Source organism: Schistocerca gregaria, chromosome 1, assembly GCF_023897955.1.
Source record: "Schistocerca gregaria isolate iqSchGreg1 chromosome 1, iqSchGreg1.2, whole genome shotgun sequence".
In the NCBI taxonomy this organism is placed as follows: domain Eukaryota; kingdom Metazoa; phylum Arthropoda; class Insecta; order Orthoptera; family Acrididae; genus Schistocerca; species Schistocerca gregaria.
The window spans coordinates 291,117,508-291,144,757 of NC_064920.1; the positions used below are offsets into that span (position 1 = coordinate 291,117,508).

Here is a 27,250-nt window from a genome sequence, read left to right on the forward strand (position 1 = left end):
ACTGTCGTGTTGGAACACGGCATTACCATTGGGAAACAAATATTGAACCATGGGATGGATCTGATTGGCCAAAATGGTCACATAAGTAATGCGACCCTGCAAAGTAGCCAAGGGTCCATGAAATAACACGATATGGCTGCTGTAATCATCACCGAACAGCTGCCATGTTTTACTCTTGGCAGGGAGCAGTCGTACTGTAAGCTTGGGACAGCGTTCGTCAGATGTAAACACGGTGAGAAATTGGAAACATTGTGAAATAAGACTCATTCGATGAAATGGCTTTGTTCCATTGCTCCATAGTCCAGGATTTATAGCTTTGGCACCACGTTCTCCTGTTACAGGAGCCGGCCGTTGTAGCCGAGCGGTTCTAGGCGCTTCAGTATGGAACAGCGCGACTGCTACGGGTGCAGGTTCGAATCCTGCCTCGGGCATGAATGCGTGTGATGTCCTTAGGTTAGTTAGGTTTAAGTAGTTCTAAGTTCTAGGAAACTGATGACGTCAGATGTTAAGTCCCTTAGTGCTCAGAGCCATTTGAACCATTTTTCTCCTGTTAAAGGCATTTTCATCCTTGATTTGGGGTTTGGAATGCCAGCTCGCCCTGGAATTCCCAACTTGTGGAGCTTCATTCGAGTTGTTTTGGCGTTGACAGTGATAACGAGTGTTCTCTTAATTCTGCAGTGACTTTTACAGTTGTCGTCCTATTCTTTTTTGTCACAGTACTGTTCAATGGGCGTTTTTCACAATCAATCGACAAACACTTTGCTCCACATTGTGACTTTCTGGATAGTGTTCTTGCGCTTTCCGTGGAGGTGGTATAAATATTCTACAGCCGCCTCTTTAAATTCCAAACGCTTCGGTTCCCACGACTCACAATACGAACAGCAAAATTTGCACAAGCTTTCTAATTCACTTTGCTCGAAGAGAATGAACTCAATTTCGTAGTCTTTCCCGACGTAATAACTGCGTAAAATTCTTCAGAGGTTTGCATCCGGATCATGTCGTCATCCAGGCAGAATATTTCGGTGGACCAGCTGGCCCGTCATCTTCAGGTCAGTTAATGCTCGTGCACTGCCTCGCCGGAACCGAATTCCAGCCACAACGGCAGAGCACCGCGCGTGCGCGAGATGATGGGCAGCGCCTCCTGGCGGCAAGTAGACACGCAGCGCGCCGGTGCGAGAAGACGGCAGAAACGATATATCGCAACAGCACTAGTTGGGAGAATCCAATGATCGAAAAGAAGACCGTTGTTGTTTAATGTCGGACAAAATCGGATTCCATATCTTACTTGGGGGAAAAGCTTTATCCCTGTTAATAATAGCTGGCCGGGGTGGCTGTGCGGTTCTAGGCGCTACAGTTTGGAACCGCGAGACCGCTACGGTCGCAGGTTCGAATCCTGCCTCGGGCATGGATGTGTGTGTGATGTCCTTAGGTTAGTTAGGTTTAAGTAGTTCTAAGTTCTAGGGGACTGATGACCTTAGAAGTTAAGTCCCATAGTGCACAGAGCCATTTGAACCACTTGTTAATAATATTACTTGATAGTCTAATTTCAGTGGATTCTTTAATGACACATTCTCAATAGCGAGAGGCAGGAGAGATCAGTTGTGTCTTGTCATACATCATGCTGTGTCCTTCCTTAAGGCAGTGTTCCGCCACTGCCGACTTTTCAGGCTGGAACAACCGAGTGTGCCGATGATGTTCCACACACCGGTCCAGAACAGTTCGAATAGTCTGACCAATTTCATAAACCCCAGGCTTCCTCAAGCCCAAGATTATCTTTAACTGAGCTAAGAAGGGCTCTAGTCTTGGCCACCGGCGTAAAAACACTTTTAATATCATAATTTCTTAAAATTCGGGAAATTTTTGATGATATACTTCCCGCAAAGGGTAAATAAGCAACAGCTCCAAAAGTATCCTCTATTGGCTCGCGTGACGGACCAATCTGAAGAGCACAGCATATTTGATGTTCCGTACATCCATTCTGTTTAAAAACGATCTTCAAGTGATCAAGTTCTTCTTTCAAATGTTCCTCGTCAGAAATGGCATTAGCTCTTTTCACCAGAGTCCGCAAAACTCCATTACGTTTGTGTGGTGGATGACAGCTGTTCTGTCCGTGGTGTATAAAGGTTTCCGTAGTTGTGGCTGGAATTCAGTTCCGGCGAGGCAGTGCACCTCATCTGAAGATGGCGGCCAGCTGGTCCGCCAAACTATTGTGTCTGGACGACGAATGATCCGGCTGCAAGCCCGTGGAGAATATCATAATGAACTCAAATTTACACACAACATTGTTCTGAACATGACTGACACATGCAACGCACTGAGGGCTTTTGCATAGGTGCCGTTCGTTGTCAGATACAAAAGCGCCACATGTAGGTTTAGCTAGCACTTGCTTTTATGCTGAAGCATGTATTTCTCGCTGTGTTTCCTTATTTTGTCCGACCCCTGTATGTTGTGTTGCAGGAGACGCTGTTCAACGGCACGGCGGCCTTTCTGTACCTGAGCGCGTCCAGCTATCTGGCGCACGCCGTGCTGACGGACCTCTGGAACATGTACACCGTCACGCCGTTCTTCCAGGCCTACCCTGCCATGACGGCGGCTTACGTAAGTCTGCGCTGACAGCGCTGTTCCTCCTGATAAGATAGTGTCACACAGTGTAACGCTGGTGCACGTGTAGACCAAACTTCTGTTTATTACCCTTTTTATTTTGGTGTGAAGTCTTATCAGACACACGTAGAAGGCAAAATATCATGCAACAGCATAAGCACGGCTATATAAATTATCCGTTTCTATTATCAACTTCCCTAAATCGCATTCCAACATTAACAACTATGATACACACTGGAATTTCGTTGTGGGGTAAGAATTGCACTACTGGCCATTAAAATTGCTACGCCACGAAGATAACGTGCTACAGATGCGAAATTTAACCGACAGCAAGAAGATGCTGTGATATGCAAATGATTAGCTTTTCAGAGCATTCACACAAGGTTGGCGCCGGTGGCGACACCTACAACGTGCTGACATAAGGAAAGTTTTTGACCGATTTCTCATACACAAACAGCTGTTAACCGGCGTTGCCTGGTGAAACGTTGTGATGCCTCGTGTAAGGAGGAGAAATGCGTACCATCACGTTTCCCACTTTGATAAAGGTCGGATTGTAGCCTATCGCGATTGCGGTTCATCGTATCGCGACAATGCTGCTCGCGTTGGTCGAGACCCAATGACTGTTAGCAGAATATGGAATCGGTGGGTTCAGGAGGATAACTCCTACGGAACGCCGTGCTGGATCCCGACGGCCTCGTATCACTAGCAGTCGAGATGACAGGCATCTTATCCACATGGTTGTAACGGATCGTGCAGCCTCGTTTCGATCCCTGAGTCAACAGATGGGGACGTTAGCAAGATCACAACCATTTGCACGAACAGTTCGACGACGTTTGGAGCAGCATGGACTATCAGCTCGGAGACCATGGCTACCATTACCCTTGACGCTACATCACAGACAGGAGCGCCTGCGGTGGTGTACTCAACGACGAACCTGGGTGCACGAATGGAAAAACGTCTTTTTTTTGGATGAATCCAGGTTCTGTTTACAGCATGATGATGTGTTTGGCGACATCGCGGTGAATGCACATTGGAAGCGTGTATTCGTCATCGCCATACTGGCGTATCACTCGGCGTGATGGTATGGTTACACGTCTCGGTCACCTCTTGTTCGCGATGACGGTACTTTGAACAGTGGACGTTACATTTCAGATGTGTTACGACCCGTGACTCTGCCCTTCATTCGATTTCTGGGAAACCCTACATTTCAACAGGAATTGCGTGAAAATGTAAGCACATGTCAGTTCTAGTATAATATATTTGTCCAATGAATACCCGTTTATCATCTGCATTCCTTCTTGGTGTAGCAATTTTATTGCCGAGTAGTGTATAAGGACCGATATTCGTTCCAGATTAGAAGACGTATGGCTGACATTGCAGTTTCACTTATTTAAGAAAGATTTAGTTTGGGCGATGCTCCCAAATTGTCACGTATGAAATGAAATGTCAGTGATACACGAGAGACGTATCCTACTGATTTACTATTTACTTTTTCTCTTCATTTATTGTGCTCCGTTTGACTCGTCATTACACTGTAGTTACAAGTATGTAGAACTCTGGTCTAATCGTAGATCTTAGGACAATCACTATAAACATAACGGCGTAGTGCAGCATCTCAAAGTGGCATGAACTTCCCTGCAGAACTATTGAGCCATGCTGCCTCTGTAGGCGTCCATAATTGCGAAAGTAGGATTTTGTGCACAGACTGACCTCTCGATTATCTTCCACAAATATTCAATAGCATTCATGTCGGGCGATCTGGGTGGACAAATCATTCGCTCGAATCATCCAGAATATTCTTGAAACCAACAGCGAACTGTTGTGGCCGAATGACATGGCGCATAGTTGCTTGGGAACACGAAGTCGATAAATAGCTTTAAATGGTCGCCAAGTAGCAGAAATAACCACTTCCAATGAATGATCGGTTCCATTCCATGTAAACACAGCCCGCACCGTTTTGGATATGCCGCCAGCTTGCGAGCTTGTGCAGTGCCTTGTTGATAACCTGCGTCCATGGCTTCGTGCGATCTGCGCCGCACTCGAACCCTCCATCAGCTCTTATCAATTGAAGTCGGGGCTCACCTGATCAGGTCACGGTCCTCCAGTCGCCTAGCGTTCAACCGATATGGTCGCGAGCCTAGGAGAGGCGCTGCAAGCGATGTGGTGCTGTTAGCAAAACCACTTGCGTTGGTCGTCCGCTGCCACAGCCCACTAACGCGAATTTTAGCCACAAATTTCTCCACACGGTCCTAACGAATACGTTCGTCGTACGCCCCACATTGATTTCTGCTGTTATTTCACGCAGTATCGCTTGTCTCTTAGCACTGACAACTCTACGCAAACGTCGTTGCTCTTGGTAGTTAAGCGAAGGCTGTCGGCCATTGCGGTGTCAGTGGTGAGAGGTAATGCTTGAAATTTGTATTCTCGGCACTCTCTTGACACTGTGGATCTCGGAATATTGAATTCCCTGACGATTTCCCATGCGTCAAGCTCGAACTACCATCGTGTTCAAAGTTTGTTAATCTCGGTCGAACGGCCATAATCACGTCGGGAACCTTTTGAAATCGCAGTTTCGCCAATGCACTGTCCTTTTGTATTTTGTGTACGCGATACTACAGCGATCTGTGTGTATGCATATCGCTATCCCATGACTTCTTTTACCTCAGTGTAATTTTTTCTGATGCTTGTGATCTTATCCATGCTGATTTTCTCTGAAATTTACACAGAAATATTCCAGCTACTGAAAAACTACTACATGAGAATTGTAATAAAATGCGAACAGAATGTGTTGTTGTAAGCCGAAGCTGCACGGCATTAGCCGAGCGGTCTAAGGCCCTACAGTCATGGACTGTGCGGCTGGTCGCGGTGGAGGTTCGAGTCCTCCCTCGGGCATGGGTGTGTGTGTTTGTCCTTAGGATAATTTAGGTTAAATAGTGTGTAAGCTTAGGGACTGATGACCTCAGTAGTTAAGTCCCATAAGATTTCAACACATTTGAACATTTTTTTTTGTAAGCCGAAAATATTGGCTAACACACCTCAATCGCAAGTCATCGACGCTGTGAGCAAGTATCTTATCCATCAGAAGCTCTATAGACGCGGTTGGTGATTTCCACCTTCTCCCTAATATGACGGATGACCTTAGATATTATTGCGACTTCATTTATGAAATTCACACAGCTGTCAAGATATAGTTGATAAAATAAAACAAGGAGATTTTCTGTGTTGGCTATTATGATACAGTTCACTGTAAGGAAGAGTGCAGTCAATTTTCTAATGATTGATTTGAAAATTGTGGATACAATTAAACAAGGCATTCTGAGGAAACATTCTGTCTTCCTTCACTTATTCCCAACCAGTCATGCTGAGCATTTGTGGACACTTTTATTACTCTACACTTCCCATGTAGAAAGTGGCAACAGGAATGTCCACAGGGTTAAATGCCGTAAATGTGCAGAATCAAGAGAAACAGCAGAACTCGTATGACTCGATTAATGCTACGCAAGAGAGAGAAAACTCTTAAAAAGAAGAAATTCAAAGTCAGTTAAGCGAGTAAGTTTAGCAGGCTCGAAAGTCGGCGTGTTTTTGAACATGGGAGTAGAGAGCTTCCAGGCCAAGGCGTCAGCTCCTTCTTGGTGCATGTTTTTCAGTAGCTTAAAGTAGCATAGTCACGAGGTGACCGTGCTGGGAAGCCGAGAAAATAGAGTGTGCAACTTTCATGACTGTTCCGGAAGGAAGGCGACGTCTATTCGCTGAGTGGGATGACTTGCAGATCACACTGCAAAAGCTCTCTCCGCGGCAGGGACAGGGCATGGCCTTATCTGCGTGGTCACGGTCTTGTAGAGGCAGATATGCGTCACACGCCAAGTATGGGCCTTGTGGAGGGGATGCTGCATGTCCTGACTACGAGCTCCTTGTGGCAGATGGGTAAGGCTTATATAGTCACGATAACGGGCCTAGTTGATAAGCTAATGCAGATTCATTACCGAACAGTTCGTTTGGCGGATTGCAAAGCTCACATCTGACATCAATAAAGAAACTATTTAACTTGAGGAGCTTTAAAGATATTTTCTTCTAAGTTAATTGACTTCTGCCCAGTACTGGAAGCTTGCTATTATTGTATAACGCGTTATCTAATGAAGTCCACAGATGTGTACCAACTTTGACAAATCGTTCAGCATTTTACCTCAACCACAGATCGGATTCCGAAAAGTAGTTGATCTATATCGGTCAGTGGCTTCTACTATGGATCACTCTTATTCTGACAAAGTCCTCGTTTAAAGAATGAAGCGAGAAACAGACCTTAACGGCCGGAAGGAATCGCTGATCACTGACTGATAGGCACGAAATCGGCTGGCAATCCTGTCATCTCAATAAATTTCCAGACAGAGTTCATAAAAAATAGAGAAACGTGAAGATGGTTGTTTTAATGCTTCAAGTGCTATACTTAGTCTCCTACCTCCTCCCTCCCCCGCCCTCGCCCCTTCACCTAAGTACAAAACACGGAAATTTCAGAAAGCCATCTGAAACTATCGGGAGAGTACTTCTTTGGGATGCTGTTGGCCACATTTCCTTGAATGTCGGTTGTGTCGTCAATGCATTGACCAATCATGTGAATTTCTGGAGTTTCTGTGGCAGGTTCGTACTGATGACACCTGTAACTATTTATTCCCCCCCCCCCCCCCCAAAAAAAAAAACTAAGGATGTCCGCGTTTTACATTTCAATAAAGTCATGGCAGGCGTCTTTGCACACGTTGTTCTCTTCTTCAAAACGTTCTGCAGAATCAAATGAAACTACGAGTACATGGTTCCAAAGACCGTTTCAAGTCTTAAACATCTATGATGTATATATGCAGACTGAAGTGATGAATGAGAATTTATACCAAGGCCGTGATTCGAACCCGGATATCGTGCTCATTAGGTAGATGCACTAACCACTATGCAAACCCTGGCGCGGTGGCTTTACACAACTGCACAGACCACCCTAGCACGCTTCCATTCTCAATCAAAACTCGCATCCTCGCCTCAAACCACTGAAAACATATAGTTTCATTTGATTAAACCACCTGTGCCTGAATTTCAGACAAAATCCCCCATTTAGTTCGATGTTGAGGTGCTATTCCAATACAGCTGAAGAGCCCTTACAATGCTGTTCGATGTTAGGGTGAATGCCAAGTGGGCGGAGATGTCCGCTGCTTCCTGGACACGGGTAGGCGCGCCGGCCCCGGATCGAATCCCCCTGGCGGACTAACGACGAGGGCCGGCGTGCCAGCCAGTCTGGATGTTGTTTTTAGGCGATTTTCCACATCCCGCTAGGTGAATACCGGGCTGGTCCACACGTTCCGCCCCAGTTACACGACTCGCAGACATTTGAAACACGTTCACATTATTCCATGGATTACATGGGATGCAGACAGTTGGGATACACACATTCCGTCCTGGCTGGGGGGGGGGGGGGTACAGGGTGGTGACAGGAAGGACATCCGGCCACCCCTTAAAATTAACCCTCCAAATCCGGTTAACCATAACAGCAGGCGCCGCCAGTCGTGATAAATGCTTGGAAAGGGAGACAAAGTGGATTGAGACGTGAATGGGGGTTCGATTGAGAAGGGAGTTGTGCTGGAGCAGTGCATGCTGTAGTGCAAAACCCACTGTGCTAGGGTGGCGTAATGGTTAGCGCATCTGCGTAGTGAACTCGAGACCCGGGTTTCAATCCTATCCTTTATACTAATTTCCAGTCGTCGCTTCAGTTTGATGATACACATTCTGTAGAATGTCTTGAACGCGTTTCTCCATTGCGACTTGAGATACGGCAACGCCGACACACTGACAGCTTACAACCGGCTACTCGAATGCACATCTGTTCTTTATAGTTGTTAGTTCAAGCTGGCACCTTGGCTACTACGCTGATGTCGCTTGTACTTCAGGAATAAAATCAGTCTCGGAACTTCTTTGCGATCTATTATATCATTCTCATCGTAACTTCTTACTTCACATAAATCCTGGAAGTACAGGGCTGGGGCAAACTATGAAAATCCACCAGAAATGCAAGTTTGAACTTAAATTCAGATGCTGCAGGTTGCGTAGTTGTATCTGACCACAAACGGTGCAGATGCAACGTCCTCAATATGTTGCAAATGTCAGTCATGTCATGTGTTCTCCTTCCAGCCTGACTGCCACTATCTCCACCGCAATCGTTAAGGCAGCTCAACCTGCCGCAACGGAGACACAACAGTATACGTGTACTGACTCACCGGGCTTGAAACAGGCCAACTTGGTTTTCTGCAAGCCTGGCGAGCTTCGCGGGACCTGTTCAGACTACTGCAACTGACAACACGTTGCGCTTTGTCCAATTTGACTAGCCAGGTACATATTCGCGTAGGTAGTTTCACTGCAGCTCATTTATCGTAAAGGTGGCAGTAGCCAAATGAACAAACTAGACTTAAAGGAGACTGAGGAGCAATTCACAGTTGTGTGATATGTTTCAGTCACGAAACAGAGTCCATGTCCAGCGGAGGAAGAGTTTTCATGTGTTTATGAGGCGGCTTCAAATAATAATTATTCGGCAATTGTCTCGTAAATTAAACTGTATGAAAGTTATTAAACACTTATTCGGGAACCTCCAGTGTATTGCGACATATTTCTAAATTTGACCAGCAATTTCCTCGCTCCATAAATATTTTGAAAGAGGACAAAGATTCGACGGCTCACAAATGCATGAAAATGCGTGATAAGGACATGAGGCCGTTTAACAATATACAGGATTTCTAAATTTAGCGGAAACATTGACTGAAACAGAAAAAAACGATAGGTCAGCGGAAATTAAAAGCCACGTTCTGTTAGTGTGCAACGTAGTGTGAAGAAGATTAGTATGAAAGGAAAGCTTCTACTTTCAGACATGTACTTTTTAGATTAACATAATAGGAAAAACGAACTTCGTCTTTGCTAAAATGCGTCTGAGGAATTTAGAGTGACTTGTTTTTGTCGTTCAGAATGAGGTCGGCTAACACGTAATACACGTCCTGGGAAAATTAATATAACTGGGATTATTTTTGGCTGAAACACAGTAAGGTTACAAAAAATAGGACTTCTAAAACCTTACATTAGCGGGCGTTGCAATATAATAAACATCTTCAGATTCTTAGATGCGCAGGATATCGATTTTCAGATATGGTTCTGCTTACTACAAAAAACATGTATTACATGTGGCCTGTTGATGTTCGACTTGAGGATAGCCCATAATAGACGAAAGAGGGTGAAGTTGAAGAGAAATTCTTTGATATCGAAATAAATACATAAGCCCGAAAAAGAGGACAAATAAAGTCCACCATTTTCTGACGTTCAATGACCCAAAAAGACTTTTCGTCAACTTCTGAACCCTGCTCATGACACAACATTGACAATGCGCAGAACGAACTGCTGCCGTACGTAGAGTGAATTGTTTTTGTCATTCTGAATGAATTCGACAAGATACCTTTAGCCTGCTTGGGTTGGGAGTAGTTTCGCTTGAATGGGCGCAAAGCAACCTGTCCGTTCTGCTGATAGCTCACGTCAGGTTGATTGTCTGGCTAACAGGCAAGCATGGGCAGGTTAAAAGCGAAATGCCCACACCTCTGATAGCTGTGAGTTCATTGTTTCTGAACTCAGTGAATTCGAACGTGGACAAATTGCTAGTGATAGTATTGTGGTGCGCTTCCGTAACCAAGGTCGCCGAAGTGTTTGGTGCTCCAACAGGCACTGCGTAGAAGGTTTATACTTCATACATGGAAAGCGGAGAAACACTTCATCTGCCTAGTCACAGCGCGGATGAAAGGGTGTGCTGAATGATCGCGACAGACTGTCATTAAAGTGGATTATTACGAAAAACAAGCTGACGACAGCCGCAAAAGTCACTGCTGAACTGAATGTTGCACTCGCGAACCCTGACGACACCATAACAACACGAAGGGAGCTCGAAAACAGGGAACTGCAGGGCGATCTGGAATTATAAAACCACTTATTGGTGATGAAAACTTCTGTAACAGGAAAATAAGGTACCGAAGCCGCTAAACCTGGACTGTGGAGCATTGGAAGGAGATAATTTGGTCGGATAAGCCTTGTTTCACACCGTTTCCAACTTCTGGCCGAGTTTACATCCCAAGAGTGAAACATGGCGGGGATTTGGTGATGATTATTTTTTCTTTTGTTGTTTGAATCATCAGTCTTCTGGCCTGCGACGAACACTTATCCTGTGCTAACCTCTGCATCTCAAGGTAGCACTTCCGCCCTACTTCCTCAATTATTTGTTGGATTTATTCAAATGACTGTCTTTCCCTAGAGTAATACCGTTTTTACCATTTACAGCTTCCTTTACCACCATGGATGTTATTCCATGATGTCTTAACACATGTTCTGTCATCTTGTCCATACTTCTTGTTAGTGTTTCCCATATGTTCCTTTCTTCACCAATTCTGCAGAGAAGCTCCTCCTTCTTTACTTTAGCAGTCCATATCATTCGAAACAGTCTTACGTAGTACCACATCACAAACGATTTGATTGTCTGCTGTTTCGGTTTTCTCAAAGTCCACGATTCCCTACAATACAATGCTGTGCTCCAAAAGCATGTGCCCATAAATTTCTTTCCCAAATTGAGGCCTATGTTTGAGACTAGTAGATTTCTTTTGGCTAAGATAATCATTTGTTCAACAACACTGTGGTATTCTATGGATCCCATGGCTGCCCTGCAAGGTCACATTCCTACCAAGTATTATGTGACCATTTTGGCTGTTTGGGTCCATCCCATGTTACAATGTAATTTATCCCTTCACTTAGGAGTGAGCAAATAACTCTAATGTTCTACGGAAAGGGAGTGAAACGTTACAAATTTGAATTTTGTAGGCGGACGTCAGAAGAATAGAAATATCAGATAACCAGGTCTGTTGGCTGTAGCTACATGAACTCAGACGAGTTTGGAAGATAAGAAAGAGATACTGACAGAAGTTTGGCAAAGACTGCATCACCCTCTCTGCATTGTTGCCAAATTTGTTCAACATCGTGGCCGTAGTAGTGGCATCATCACACTGACGTCATGGCGGGGAGTTCAAATTTTGGCAAGAAAATAGGTCAATTGGGCTACCTACATCAACCTAACGCAATTCGTATCCCGCACCGTACAAAATCATCACTTCTGCATCCTGCATATAGCTATCGGCCACCAGACTCTCATACATATACCGCGGAGACAGATCCCAAAAACATAAGCATATGAACAGTGTATAGTCGCAGCAGTAATTATTTCCCACGAGGTCCGTCTGTCCACCGCGGCCATCTGTCACGAGTCAGCTGCCCCCGCACACGATGGCTTGATGCGCGATTAGAGCGCCCTCTACAAACAGCAGTCGCTATCCGAACTGGTGTACGAAGGCTGCGTTGGTTCCCCCGGCACACAGGCATTACTGTTTGTGGCACCCACCTGCTTGTTTGCTTGCTGCCATGCTTTCCCCAGCTGTCTCCAGAGTCTGGAATTACAAAAACGTACGTATGTTCACATGGTTTGCCGGAATATCATACCATTTACGCGGTAGTTCTCGATATCAGCCACAAAGCAGTGTGCAACCGTCACTTGTACAGCGAAGTTTCGAAGATAAAGAGTGGAAATTATACCTCTAGAAACCCGAAACTTTAGCGATGTGCAGCGAGGCGGGACGTGCTGCGAACCACTGAGAAACTAGAAAGTTATCTCGTATGCAAAGATCTTTACGTGGAAACTCGAAAGAAATAGAGGAAACTAGTAGTTCTACTCGTATTTTTTTTAACAACTACCGATGTCAGTGGCATAACAGAATTCAAATCATCATTCTACTTTGCAAAGTCAACTCTCAGGTCTAGATAACCATCTAATGTCCTAGGAAACTAGCCACATATCTATCATTGCACTCACAATTGAATATTACGATATCAGCCTCAATCTGATGAGATTCGACAAATGGGAATACTCCCTCTTTACGGATGTTGCTCTGGAAATATGAAAATCTGTACCATTATTAAATTGGACATAACTTTCCATGTAGTAAGTCTTTCACTCTCCTTAAGGCTATCGCAATCTCCCCTTATGACAGGACAATTAATGTTCTTTGCACATGTCGGAACAATGACCACAGTACGCATGCTTTATGAGCCTGCTGAACACATAGAATCTATTACAAAATAAAATGGCTCTGAGCTCTATGGGACTTAACTTCTGAGGTTATCAGTCCCCTAGGACTTAGAACTACTTAAACCTAACTAACCTAAGGACATCACAAACATCCATGCCCGAGGCAGGATTCGAACATGCGACCGTAGCGGTCGCGCGGTTCCAGACTGTAGCGCCTAGAACCGCTCGGCCACCCCGGCTGGCGGCATGTCAGATGTTCTGCGATATATCCACTGGATTATAGGCAAGGTGGATGATGGTTGATTGAGAAAGATCACATACAGTAGATTGTGTGCTATGTAATGAATCACTTAAAAAATGTACCGCTGGATTGAGGTTGTAAGAAATATAAAAAAATCTATGACAAATATGAAGGCTTTTCAGTTTTATAGTGTTACACTTTCCAGTAGACATGCCGTCTACAATTTGGAAAAGTCTTTCCATTCAACCACATAATTGTGTTGGATCCTATGGAGATGTCTTTTAATAATTACAGGTACTAGTGAATCATGTTTGTGTCACTCTTATACCTCGAAACGAGAAACCTTTTCCGAACCTATCTGCTAAGGACGCCATACAGTAAAACTCCAACGTGGTTTTAGACAGTCGCTCTGCATCATATAACTGTTCCTCAGTTTCTTCCCTGTCATCCCAGTTATCCATTTGATCATCACAATTTAAGTTGGAAATGAACAGTAGTCAGAGAACGCTATATCTACCACCTTCTGCAACCCATGGAGAAATAATGTGAGCTGAGGTAATGCGACAGGACCACGTTTTGATCATTCGGCGGAAATGGGAACATGTTGGAGCTGTGCCAACTGTGTACTATGCGTAAGGACGGCACTAAACAAAGCTTTCTCCTGCAACACGAGGTAGTAGAAAAGATAGTACAAGTAGTTATGGGAACTGGAAGAAGGATGGGGAGCCACCCAAACATTCTATCAGTTTTATTTTGTACCATCCAACAGAGAAATACTATGAACTATAAAAGCTTCACTAGCTTCATCCAGCTGAGAATTTGATAAGATTGTACCACAGCTCTCTCTTTTGATATACTGGGAAATAAATCCCTTCTGTGTGCTGACTTCGTGTATATGTGGTGATCCTATTAAATACACAGTTTTTGCTCTATTGATGCAGGTGGCCGATGCTTGAAGTCACCTGCACAGACCAATGTAAAGTTTCATCGCCTGTGCTGTAGGAGACCACATCCCAAAGACTATCAGACGCAAAAGAGGGTCCCTGTGTTGTTGTTCGATACATTGTTGCTTTTCTACTGTATCACATCCGAGCAGTGTATGACAACAGCTTTCCACACCACCATTCATTTTGTTTTTTCCACGACGATTTCGAGGTCTGTGTCACGTTCTAAACTGACATTAACATATTTCGATTCATTGGCTCTCACTGAAAGCTGGACATCGCTATGTAAATTATCTTGCTGCTGCTCCCACAACACACAGGATGATTGAAATAAAAGACAGACACGGCGTTTCTTATCGACAAAAATATGGAAAACACCACAGCATATGAAATTTGGAAGAGTTTTGCAACGTTGTGCAGCGTTTCCAAACAGCTGTCCAAAGGTGATTCGTTACCTCTATGTTTAAACTGATATTTCACAGAGATGGGTAGCAGATGTATTGGTGTTCCATTCCGATTGATTGCTCATATTGCAGTCATGTACGTGATCACTGTTTGTGAGTTGGCCATCCCCTGAAGGTGTTGTCCCCACGAAAACTCTCTCTCTATTTTAATCAAGTGATGTCAGTCAATCATTACATGGTAATGAACAGCATACCAGTGGAGGGATGGAATGGGAAAGACACCATCAATGTACTGTAATAAGCGCCTTATTTGATCAATGTTAACAGTTTTGCCAGTTTTTTTCCATATTTTCAATACGACCAATGACACATCAGCATGCTTCCCAATTTCTGTATCATCGCTAAAACGCCCCTCCACTACTTTGCGAGTACCATACCTTAAATTGCAAATGTAGGTAGATGACTGTGTAGAAAATCCATTCATTTTTAATTCTCGGACATATACACCAAAGGATATCAGAGAGGATTCTGTATCGATCTACATATTTCTAGCACTTCGATCATAGGGCATAATTTACATCTATGATTGCCCATCTTTGCCTATGCAGCTGGGAGTCACAGGGCATTCTTCCATTCTTAGGATAAAGTTAGAGATTGAAAGAATATCTCACACTGACTTGACCAACCCTTTCTGCAGCACTGTCACCAATTTAATTTGCAGCTGACCAGAAGTAGGAGGTTACATTCAAAGTCTGGGAAAGGAACAGAGCAAGTTGAGTCCATAAATGCTGTTCACGAAGACTGTTCCACACCAATCTTACTCACAACAACCTTCCAAGTGCACCAGATCTCTCCAGGTGCGCGCTAGTGGAGGAGGCTATCACTCCCTTATCGGTGTACGGTAGATACGAAAATGTTGTAACGATACTACAGACAGTTAAGAAGAAACATGTGGTTTTATGCGTGTTGGAGATCCAGACGGACGGACTTTGAAGCATTTCACGTAAATCAACCGAGCTATCACTTCTAAATATTGATGTAGTGTCTGGGCACAGTACCAAGAAGTTATTGGTATGAGAGAAGTGACTGTAGAACGTAAAAATATGCATTCAGGCAGGACATAAAAATCGAACATCTGACATACATAAACCCTGCAAGTTTTCTATACTGCTCACTATGATGACAAACTTTAAGAAGATGAAACAACTTTTTTCTACACCAAAGAAAATAACAGAGTCTTTGTGATACATGCACAATATAGCTTTCCAGAGTTGTATAGCATCCACTGTTCACTGCTATGCTCGAAACAGTCCTATAAAATGAAACTACTTTTATCTACACCAAAGAAAAGAACAGAGTCTTTGTGATACATGCACAATATAGCTTTCCAGGGTTTTATAGCGTCCACTGTTCGCTGCTATCCTCGAAAGGCCTATAAAATGATTGTCTGCAATGGAGATTGCCTCTTTTAGGGGAACAGACAAATTCATAGCCACAATGTTTGACATGTGAACTTACACGCCAGTAACTCCATAAACAGGACATCTGTCAAGAAGATGTATAAACATGGGGCTTGCAGTACCTCACAAGCGCCTGCCACTATCTTAGAATCACTTTAGTTGTGAAACTGAAGACACAATTGTATGCTGCAAGATGAGGCAGGTGAATAAAGTAGTTTTGAATGTTGGGCTCCAAAAGGTTCGCTTCTTGTGCAGCGACCGTGGAATACAAAATTATAAAAAATGTAGCAACCAGTAGCGCAAACATAATTTATTTATCTTGTGCAGATCGATTTCGACTGATATCAGTCATAATCGGTGCATTTTTCTAACCGATACATGCCACAAGTAGTATTGTCCTTGGCAGATTTCTATTATGAAATCATATCAGTTGAAATCGATTTGCAACAAGACAGATAAATTGTGTTTCTGTGACTGGTTGCTACTTTCTGTATAAATGAATAGAGTAAGTCGCAAAATGAGGTATGATTGTAATGGTAGACTCATGATGCATTATAGGAAGAGGAAGATGTTGCTGCTGGTCATTTGTGACGCATTTAACCACATTGGTGTTTTACTGTATAGGGTCCTTAGCAGATTGGTTCGAAAAAGGTGACTCGTTTTGAGACATGGGAGTGCCGGGAGTATGATTCAGTAGTGGCTGTAATCATTAAAAGACATCTCCATAGGATCGAATGCAGGTATATGTTTGAATAGAAAGACTTGATTCCAAATTGCAGATAGAATGTCTACCAGAAAGCGTAACACTAAAAATCTGAAAAGCTTGTGTATTGGTCATAGACTTTTGTACATATCTTATGACCTCAATCTGAAATTGCATTTTCTTACAATGATTCATCAAATGGCACACTGACTACTGTATGTGATCATTCTCAATCAACCATCATCCTCCTGCACCTATAACCCAGTGGATATATCACAGAACCTCTGACAAGGCATTGAGACAGAGTGCATTACAAATACTGTTTGTTAGCATGAAAAATATCTAGCACTGACACGAGGGAGTTGTAAATACCGGCTTAATATCACGTTCCTTAGCGGAATAACTTTCTAAATTCGGTGAGCATCGTGATTTTGTTACCAGCTTACGCCACTGGCGACGTGCACCCGCCCTTTCGGTCTGTTAATACACACCCAAGTGGAAGACCACTTAACTTGGATGCAAATAACATTCTGCGATTTATAAAGCTTGTGTAGTATTTAACACAGATATCGTTGGCGTTGCTTGCGTGTGCCTGTAGAACCATGACCGCACTTTTTTTTTATACACGATGACAGTAACATAGCCGCTGCAGTCGTGTTTTTAACAGCTGGTCGCTTATAAGACGATTATGTCTCTCTTTCTAAGACTCACTGAAACCACTGGCGAGAAAAACCAAATGAGTCATCTCCATCCATTGCCGATTTTCTCTCAGTATTGTTTGGTGCCACCAGCATGAAGTTACTGGTAAAGTAATATACTTGGTAGGGGGTGTGTGGCAGGTTCCAAGTGTTTAGCATTCGTATAAAGTGTGTATACTGTGATCATTGCTCCAACATGGGCAAAGAAATAGGACTTGTCCTGACACGAGGGGAGGTATGGATTTAATATGTAAATCTGCGATAGCCATAAGGGAGGTGAAAGATTTTTTACGTGGAAAACTGTGCTCAGTCGTAAGAATGGTACAGATTTTCATATTTCCAGAACTACATCCATCAGGTGGGGGTATTTCCCATACCTCGCTCACTGTCGAATGTCACCAGATAGAGGCGGCAATCAGAATATTTAATTGTAAGTACACTAATAAATATGTCGCTGGTTTCCTAGGACGATTCTGCATGGGGTGCCGGGCGCGTGGCGGCGGTACCCTATGGCCGGAAGGATTAAATTTCCGGCTTACGGCGGCAGTCGCCCGAACTCTACAGGCTGGGCACAACGTGCAGCTGACCTGTGTCGCACTCTAGATGGGTGAATAACGAAGTAATACTTAGTATGTGCTGCGCAGCTTTTTGATCACGGGTGTTGGTAGTGTTCTTCCCGGAAATTTGAGAAGATTCAATATGGACGAATGTTTGTTCTGGACAATTATTCCTTCCCATGCAAATTATCAAGTAGACTGCTTGTACCGCCGTTCTACACATTTCCTGTCTTTATTTGGTTGAGAGAACATCGATTGTGATTTGTTTTGTGTGAATCTAGATGGTGAAAAACAGGTGGCAGAGACGTTTGTTGGTTCTCTAGACATGAGAAACAGTTAGTTGACTTTGTACAGTAGAAGGATGATTTGGAATTTTTATATAATCGACATTGGTATTTATTAAAAATTAACTTTTTTTTTAGAATTTTCACGTAAATATCTTCGCAGAGAGTTAAGTTTCTAGTTACTCAGTGGTTTACGGAATTTTCCACCTCGCTGCACCCGCTTAAGTTTTGGGTTTATAGAGGTATAATTTCCACTCTTTATCTTTGGAATTACGCTGTGCAAGTGACGGTAGCATACTGCTACGTGGCTGATATCGAGAACTATCGCGTAAATGGCATGATATTCCAGCAAATCATGTGAAAATACATATGTTTTTGTAATTCCAGACTCTGGAGATGGCTGGGGTAAGCATAGCAGGAAGCAAGTAAGCAAGTGGGGGCCAAAAAAAGTAACGCCTTTATGCCGGGGGGAACCAGCCACAGCTTCCGTACACCAGTCCGCCGAGCGACTGCTGTCTGTGGACGGCGCTCTGATCGTGCATCAGGCCATTGTGTTCGGGGGCAGTTGACTCGTGACCATCTGACGCAGTGGACCGACCGACGTCGTGGGAAATATCTAGAGGTGCATTATATATTGTTCATGTGCTTATGTTTTTCCGGATAATTCTGTCTTCGCGGTATATGTGTGAGTGTCTGGTGGCTAATAGCTATATGCAGGATGCAGAGGTGGTGATTTTGTACGGAGCAGGATACGAATTGTGTTTACTACAGCTATATGGTAATCGTTTGTGGTGATATAGCCCGGTTGGAGACCAGTTTCCAACGGAAAAATCGGAACTTTCCTCGACAGTAACAGAGCACTGTGTCTTGGGGAATACTTTGCGTATTTAATGATCTTTAGACCAGTTTTGCAGCCTTTAATTGTCAGTGCAAGATGACTACTGTGCATTTCTTACCTGATCTGTACAAAATAGTTTTGCCACTGAAAGTCTCGTAATTTGTCCATCTGCAGAAAATGTGAGACAGTCTTCCGACGCCGGGAGCAGGAGGCAGTTTTGCCTGTAAATTGAGTAAGAATGCTTCAGTCACCGGAACTTCCGTGACGTCAGTGAGTCACAAAACATCCTTTGTGTGAGGCATAGGTGCCTTTGCAGACTGATTCGAACAAGACAGGATCAAGGTATTATGATGTTTTCTTTATTCTAGTGTTCAGAGACAAGTCCAACAGACCACCCATCTCTGGTTTGGACAGGTGGAATGCTGGACCCCCGTTGTGGCTTTAGATCATCTCCAGTTCCTGCAGCATATCGAAAATTCACCGAAAATTCCAGCAATTTTCTCATCTGTAGCACAGTGCTTCGAAATCTCTTTGTGTTTTTCTCACGATCTGTTGTGGGATTAGAAATATGTCATGCACTTTTAGCTATGTAATTGTTCTTATTCTCCCGTCTGTGCTTAGATACCAATGTGCTTCGAGAAGTGAGGAAAATAAAAAATAAGAGCCTTAACGCCCTTTACTCCAGCAGTAAATATAAACTAAGCTCAGTCACCGTTTAAGAAAAGTGACGAACACCAGAGCAGCTGTAGGACTCAGAAATGTTTCTTTCTCTTTGGCGGTGCCTTCAAACGAGCAGCTAAAACACTAGAAGTGTTGAGCGTTCTGTTTAGTTACAGAGATATTTATTTCTGCTTCCAAATATCGTCGTTTTACCATGTAAAAATCATATATTGCAGCTGCTATCTGTTTCGACATTTATTTCCCACAAAAGCCTGTGAAGCGTCTCAGGGATGAAGACGGGGAATTTTCACAAGTGTACAGCGATCTTTTCAGAGCCTGTGTTCAAGTGGGGCAGTATACACCGCAAAATTGAGGTAAATTACTGTGCAGCGATCTTTTTGAAAGTGTATTTAGAGACATATTGAATTGAATTTAGTAACTCTTGAAGCAGATCGAGTTCAAAGACGAAGAAAGGATGTGGTATTTCCCGCAAAAGCGCGGGAAGTTTCTCAGGGACTGTTTCAGAAGTGTGCCGCAATCTTTCTTAGAACGCGTGTTCATGTGTGATGGTGGTGGTATTCCTCGGGGTAAAACGTGTATCCACATCGCATATTCTTTACATATTCTTGTGCCATTTGGAGAAATCTCTCTCTCTCTCTCTCTCTCTATCTTTGCGCAGTTGTACGTTTGGGACATCTTCAAGATATGTTTGTGACGATATTCCGCACTTTGCTTAAACACCTGGTGTAACAACTCCCAAAGCAGTTCTTATTCGAGAACAAGGACCATCCGTGTGTGAAAAAGAAGGCTGAGGCATTTCCTGCTTAGCAATCAGATGTCCTGTGGGTACTGCATGTCAGTGCTGTGAGCTGGTGCGTGGTCTCTTCCAGGAGGCACAGAGACCCTGTGCAGGGAATGCGCGCACCTGTGTGGGTGAACGTCTTGCCTCTTGCACTTTGTAAGACAGATTGGACTTTTATCGAATGATGTGCAGTTACAGCGCACTCACTGATCAGCATGAGTTGCGAAATGTAACGTAGCCCAATCCTGCAGCATCTCCGTTATTTTCTGAGGTGTATTTGTTTTCTTCATACACTCAACAAAAATATCATTGCTTTCCGAGCACTTTGCAGGTTGGCATTGATGCAGTCTTCACCTGCATGATTACAGCTAATATACCCCTTATCCAGCACAGACATCTCATCTTTTTAACACATAGTACACAATAAAGAATTACGTCTGTCTTTTTGGGAAGCTCACCGTAGATTGAGCGAATTTGCCGTCTTTTTCTCTGGACCACCATCTTTGACTATATCACAGAAAGAGAGAGGGGCACAGCCAACAGCAGCCTGTGATGGTGGAGTTATGAACTGTACCAGTTGGACTCTGGACTCAAAGGTGAACACACCCAAATTGTTTAAGTAAACAATATATTGCAATGCATACGAAATAAACTTATGAGGGGAAGGGGTGAGGGAAGGATGCACTTAGGTTAGTTGTGGACCTTAACTGAACTATTTTCCTGCCAAAGTATGAACTTCCCACCATGATGTCAGTGCGATGTTGCCACATCTTTGGCACGCCATAATGGATCCGACATCTTGAATAAATTTGGCAACAATGCAGAGAGTGGTGATGCCCCTTTTGAGCTACTACTACTAACAGCTTTTGGCAGTGTTTGAAAGTTTCTTCAAGCACTATCTTTCGAATTTATAAATTGACTGCCGTTTTCTCTGCCACTGTCCCCATCATTCCTAGTGCCGGGAGACATCATGAGAACCTCTCTAGGACCCACTCAGAGATCTTAATCAGTTCTTCAGGGGAACACAATTCTTGGTCATATCTGCTGTTCTAGATTTGAGACAGACTAGGACTATTTGTCCTTTCGTGTATTTTGAAGCAGAACTACTCGTATTTGTTAAATATTTGCACAGAAAGAAAAGGTCTAACAAGGAAGACTTAAACGTACCGTTCTTGAAGTGTTTACGCCTTCACGAGATAAGAGCGACAAATTTACAGTGTCCTTCTGAGTCCAGGAAAACAGAACAAGGAAAGCCTGTGCTTCCCGCTTCCAGGCAGGATCAGTGTCATTGTGTGACTTTCTGTTGGCAGTAAGTTTGTAATTAATTAATACCATTGTCTCCCATGGATCCGTGTAATAATTCATAAGAATTATTTTTGAAGGAAGCTCTATCCTTAGCAGAGATACAGTACAGAATATTAATACAGAAATGTACACAATCAAATAACTTTAAAAATCTTTGAAGAAAAATTTGATTTCTGAAAGATTTTTGTCACATCTTACATGACTCACTTCTTTTGGGCGCTTCGTCGCGAGCTTTAACGCACGCCTGGTACTAATGCTACCACTACTACTTGGTTCATAGGGCTCTAAGCACTATGAGAGTTAACATCTGAGGTCATCCGTCCCCTAGAACTTAGAACTACTTAAACCTAACTAACCTAAGGGCACCACACACATCCATGCCCGAGGCAGGATTCGAACCTGCGACCGTAGCAGCAGCGCGGTTCCAGACTGAAGCGCCTAGAACCGCTCGGCCACAGCGGCCGGCCTACCACTACTGCTACTACTACTAGCTATTCCTCCTCAGTTACTCTGTTTCGGCGATTGCTGCGCAAACACTGTCTCCACGTACGCGTACACCATAATTACTCTACCACGCAAACGTAGAGGTTACACTCGTATGAGACGTTTCCGCGGCGGGGGGAGGGGCGGATCCGGTGGGCGACGGGGGGGGGGGGGGGGGGGGTGCACTCTGGGCCGAACCGCACGAGAACCCGGGGTTCGGTGTGAGGCGGCGGCGAAGTGGATGGACTGAGTGCTGTGGCCCGTTGTGAACCACTGAGGGCTACGGCGGGCAAAGCCTCTCCGTCGTTTCTAGGTTCCCGGTTCAATACACACACAATAAACAACACACTCTTACTAGTAGTGCTAACTTCATTCATCCATAGATCACTTTTACGAAGATATTGGACATGTCGTCGTATTACAGCTTAAGAACAAAAACTACACATTGACGAGCACAAACAATGAGATACGGCTAGTTTGATAAGGATGGAGCAATTAGTTTGTAGTAATTTTTTTTAATACTTTAGGAAACCAAGTAAATTCTAAACCAGGATGGCTGGCTAGGGATTGGAGCTCGAATACAAGGACTCTCTGTTAACAACGACAGTTTTGCAGTGTCTCAATGTACTAATTTGTTTATGTAAGGGGCGATTAAAAAATTTCCTTTTGAAGGCCATACAGTCCACAATCGCTATGCCAAACAGGCAAAATAGCCGTGAGCATTGAGGCACTCACTGACGCACCAGGTTGAAGATACCCGTTGCATAAAACATCGTGTCCAGCCACACCAAGAAGTCCATTACCTGCCGCTATATATCCTTATCCGACAGGAAACGTCGACCTTTCATAATTTTTTTTTTTTTTTTGAGGGACCGAAGACGAGATAATCGCACGAGTAGAGCTCAGGACAACAGGGCGGATGCTCGAGTGCCTCCCTCTTGAGTTGACGTAACTTCTGCAATACATTTGCGGTATGGGGACGGGCGTTATCGTGGAGCAGCGGCACCACTTGTCACTGGTTGTCCACAGCGTTGGTTTCCGACAGATATACTGCTTCATATACAATTTTCATTCTCCGATGCATGCCTACCGATATGCCAAGAAAACAATGACAGGCACTTTGGTCCGGTTTGGACTCATTTGGTAATGTTCGGAAACTTTTTGATTGCCCCTTATGTATACTTCCAGAGAACTTAGTTCACAACATAAAAAGCTAGCACTACATCTTTCATTTCCGAATAGACAGGGTGTTTCAAAAATGACCGGTATATTTGAAACGGCAATACAAACTAAACAAGCAGCGATAGAAATACACCGTTTGTTGCAATATGCTTGGGACAACAGTACATTTTCAGGCACACAAACTTTCGAAATTACGGTAGTTACAATTGTCAACAACAGATGGCGCTGCGGTCTGGGAAACTCTATAGTTCGGTATTTTCCACATATCCACCATGCGTAGCAATAATATGGCGTAGTCTCTGAATGAAATTACCCGAAACCTTTGACAACGTGTCTGGCGGAATGGCTTCACATGCAGATGAGATGTACTGCTTCAGCTATTCAATTGTTTCTGGATTCTGGCTTTACACCTGGTCTTTCAAGTGTCCCCACAGAAAGAATTCACAGGGGTTCATGTCTGGCGAATAGGGAGTCCAATCCACGCCGCCTCCTGTGTGTTTGGATAGCCCAAAGCAATCACACGATCATCGAAATATTCATTCAGGAAATTAAAGACGTCGGCCGTGCGATGTGGTCGGGCACCATCTTGCATAAACCACGAGGTGTTCGCAGTGTCGTCTAAGGCAGTTTGTACTGCCACAAATTCACGAAGAATGTCCAGATAGCGTGATGCAGTAATCGTTTCGGATCTGAAAAATGGGCCAATGATTCCTTTGGAAGAAATGGCGGCCCAGACCAGTACTTTTTGAGGATGCAGGGACGATGGAACTGCAACATGGGGCTTTTCGGTTCCCCATATTCGCCAGTTCTGTTTATTGACGAGGCCGTCCAGGTAAAAATAAGCTTCGTCAGTAAACCAAATGCTGCCCACATGCATATCACCGTCATCAATCCTGTGCACTATATCGTTAGCGAATGTCTCTCGTGCAGCAATGGTAGCAGAGCTGAGGGGTTGCTGCGTTTGAATTTTGTATGGATAGAGGTGTAAACTCTGGCGCATGAGACGATACGTGGAAGTTGGCGTCATTTGGACCGCAGCTGCAACATGGCGAACGGAAATCCGAGGCCGCTGTTGGATCACCTGCTGCACTAGCTGCGCGTTGCCCTCTGTGGTTGCCGTACGCGGTCGCCCTACCTTTCCAGCACGTTCATCCGTCACGTTCCCAATCCGTTGAAATTTTTCAAACAGATCCTTTATTGTATCGCTTACACAGGCAGTGCTTTTACATTAAACCTCCGCTGAAAACTTCGTATTGTTGCAACAACACTGTGTTCTAGGCGGTGGAATTCCAACACCAGAAAAATCCTCTGTTCTAAGGAATGAACCATGTTGTCCACAGCACGCTTGCACATTGTGAACAGCACACGCTTACAGCAGAAAGACGACTTACAGAATGGCGCACCCACAGACTGCGTTGTCTTCTATACCTTCCACATCACTTGCAGCGCCATCTGTTGTTGAAAATTGTAACTACTGTAAGTTCGAAAGTTTGTCCGCCTGAAAATGTACTGTTGTCCCAAGCATATTGCAATAAACGGTGTATTTCTATCGCTGCTCGTTTAATTTTTATTGCCGTTTCAAATATACCGGTCATTTTTGAAACACCCTATAAATCATTGCGTGCATACACTGTACATGCACTATAAGATTACGTCAGGATCATTAGAATCATCTTTTTTTCAAATATAATCACCACAACTTCCCATTTGCTTGTCCAAAAAGGAGCCAGCATCCCTCCATTAGGACGTCACGAAAGAGCAATCGATAGCAACTACAATATCTTCGTTTGACGTGGCTGTCGTCAAAATACATGTGCACTCGTCAGCAGAGGTCTGGCCACGGAAATCCTCAAGACTCAGCCTAGAGGCTTCTTCCTTTAGGATTAGCTGTGTTTGTGTGGTGTCCTTTAGAGACAGTAAAACTTGAAGTTTTCGATATCGTGAGACTGCTTTTCAGCGGTAGCAATTATCGATGGATCATACACTTACAAATGAGGTTCACGGGACGATGCAATTTGAGGAAGCATAAGAAATAAACTGTCGCTCTGTGGTCTTGAAGTATCTTTTCTGCTTCTTAAAATAGGGGTTGCAAGATTTAGTCAGGCTAGAAATCTGTCACAATAATGATCTTATTAGAACTTCACACACATACACACACACACTGACATTTGAGTGTGTTTCTAACTGTATTTACGCCTTCACTGTTGCTAATATGCCAATCCTCAGTTCTTCTTAACATTATAACAATGATTTTAGAGTGCTGAAGGAGGCAGTTAGGTCTCAGTTTACAAATGCCTCATGAGCGGCCTGAAATACATTAAAAACGTTCATTTGTATGGAGCATTTTCAACGTACATATTCTGCTTTTCCGCACGCAAATTACAAACAGTTCTGAACTAGGCACCTTTTGCTCATGTGAGGTAATATCAATGCAAACACCTAAAGTAATAAAATGCATAGTAAACAAGAGGAGCCCAGGCGAACGCTATTTGTAACATACATGTATATAACAGAATATGACAAATGAAAGTGCTGCTTACAGATAACAATTTACACTGAAGAGCCAAAGAAACTGATACATCTGGCTAATATCCTATAGAGCCCCGGGGGCACGCGGAACTGCCGCAGCAAGATGTGGCTTGGACTCAACTAATGTCTGAAGTAATTCTGGACGCAATCGACACCATCAATCCTGCAGGGCTGTCCATAAATCAGTAACAAGGATGGAGATCTCTTCTGAACAGCATATTGCAAGGCATCCCAGATATTCTGAACAATGTTCATGTCTGGGGAGACTCTTCCTTCAGGCCCTCTGTAGCAATTCTGGACGTTTGGGGTGTTGTATTGTCGTGCTGGAATTGGACATGAATGGCTGCAGGTGATTAGACAGGATGATTACGTACGTGACACCTGGCACAATCGTATCTAGACATGTCAGGGATCCCATATCATTCCAACTGTCCACGCTCCGCATTACTACAGAGCATCCACCAGCTTGAACAGTCCCCTGCTGACATGCAGGGTCCATGGATTCATGGGTTTGTCTCCATACTCGTCCACGTCCATTCTCTCTATACAACTTTAAACGAGACTCGCCTGACTGGGAAACATGTTTCCCGTCATCAGCAGTTTAATGTCGGTGTTGACGGGCCCTGGCGAAGCGTAAAGATTTGTGTCGTGCAGTCATGAAGCCCATATCGATGATGTTTCATTGACTGGTTCGTACGATGACGCTTAGGGATGGACCAGCACTGAAAAGTTCAGCAGTTGCGGAAGGGTTGCACTTCTACCTCGTTGAACGATTCTCTTCTGTCGTCGTTGGTTCCTTTCTTGCAGTGTCTGTCTCCGGCCGCAGCGACGTCGGGGATTTGATGTTTACCAGATTCCTGATATTCACGGTACATTCGTGAAACGGTCGAGCGGGAAAATCCCCACTTCATCGCTACCTTTGAGATGCTGTGTCTCATCGCTCGTTCACCGCCTGTAATACCACGTTCAGACTGATTTAAATCTTGATAATCTGCCATTGTAGCTGCAGTAACCGATCTAACATCTGCGTCAGACATTTGTTGTCTTATATAGGCGTTGCCGACCGCAGCGCCGTATTCTGCCTGTGTACGTATTTCTGTATCTGTATACGCATGCCTGTACTAGTGTTTTTGGCGCTTCAGTTTGTATGTACTTCAGGCCACGCAAGATGCTTTAACACAGTGCGATGAAACACTTCTGGAGAAACAATTATCTCACAGGGCTATTACAAATGATTGAAGCGATTTCATAAATTCACTGTAGCTCCATTCATTGACATATAGTCGCGACACACTACAGATACGTAGAGAAACTCATAAAGTTTTGTTCGGCTGAAGCCGCACTTCAGGTTTCTGCCGCCAGAGCTCTCGAGAGCGCAGTGAGATAAAATGGCGACAGGAGCCGAGAAAGCGTATGCCGTGTTTGAA

At 44.0% G+C, this 27,250-nt stretch overlaps 1 protein-coding gene across 1 annotated transcript in view; it reads left to right on the forward strand.

Moving 5' to 3' along the window:
• The window catches only part of LOC126341450 (protein singles bar), a 168,943-nt gene that overhangs the window by 128,097 nt on the left and 13,596 nt on the right, over window positions 1-27,250 (forward strand). Inside the window, exon 4 of the mRNA XM_050001775.1 lies at window positions 2,458-2,598. Within this exon, the coding sequence (XP_049857732.1) occupies window positions 2,458-2,598 (141 nt within the window). The remainder of the gene's footprint in view (window positions 1-2,457; window positions 2,599-27,250) is intronic.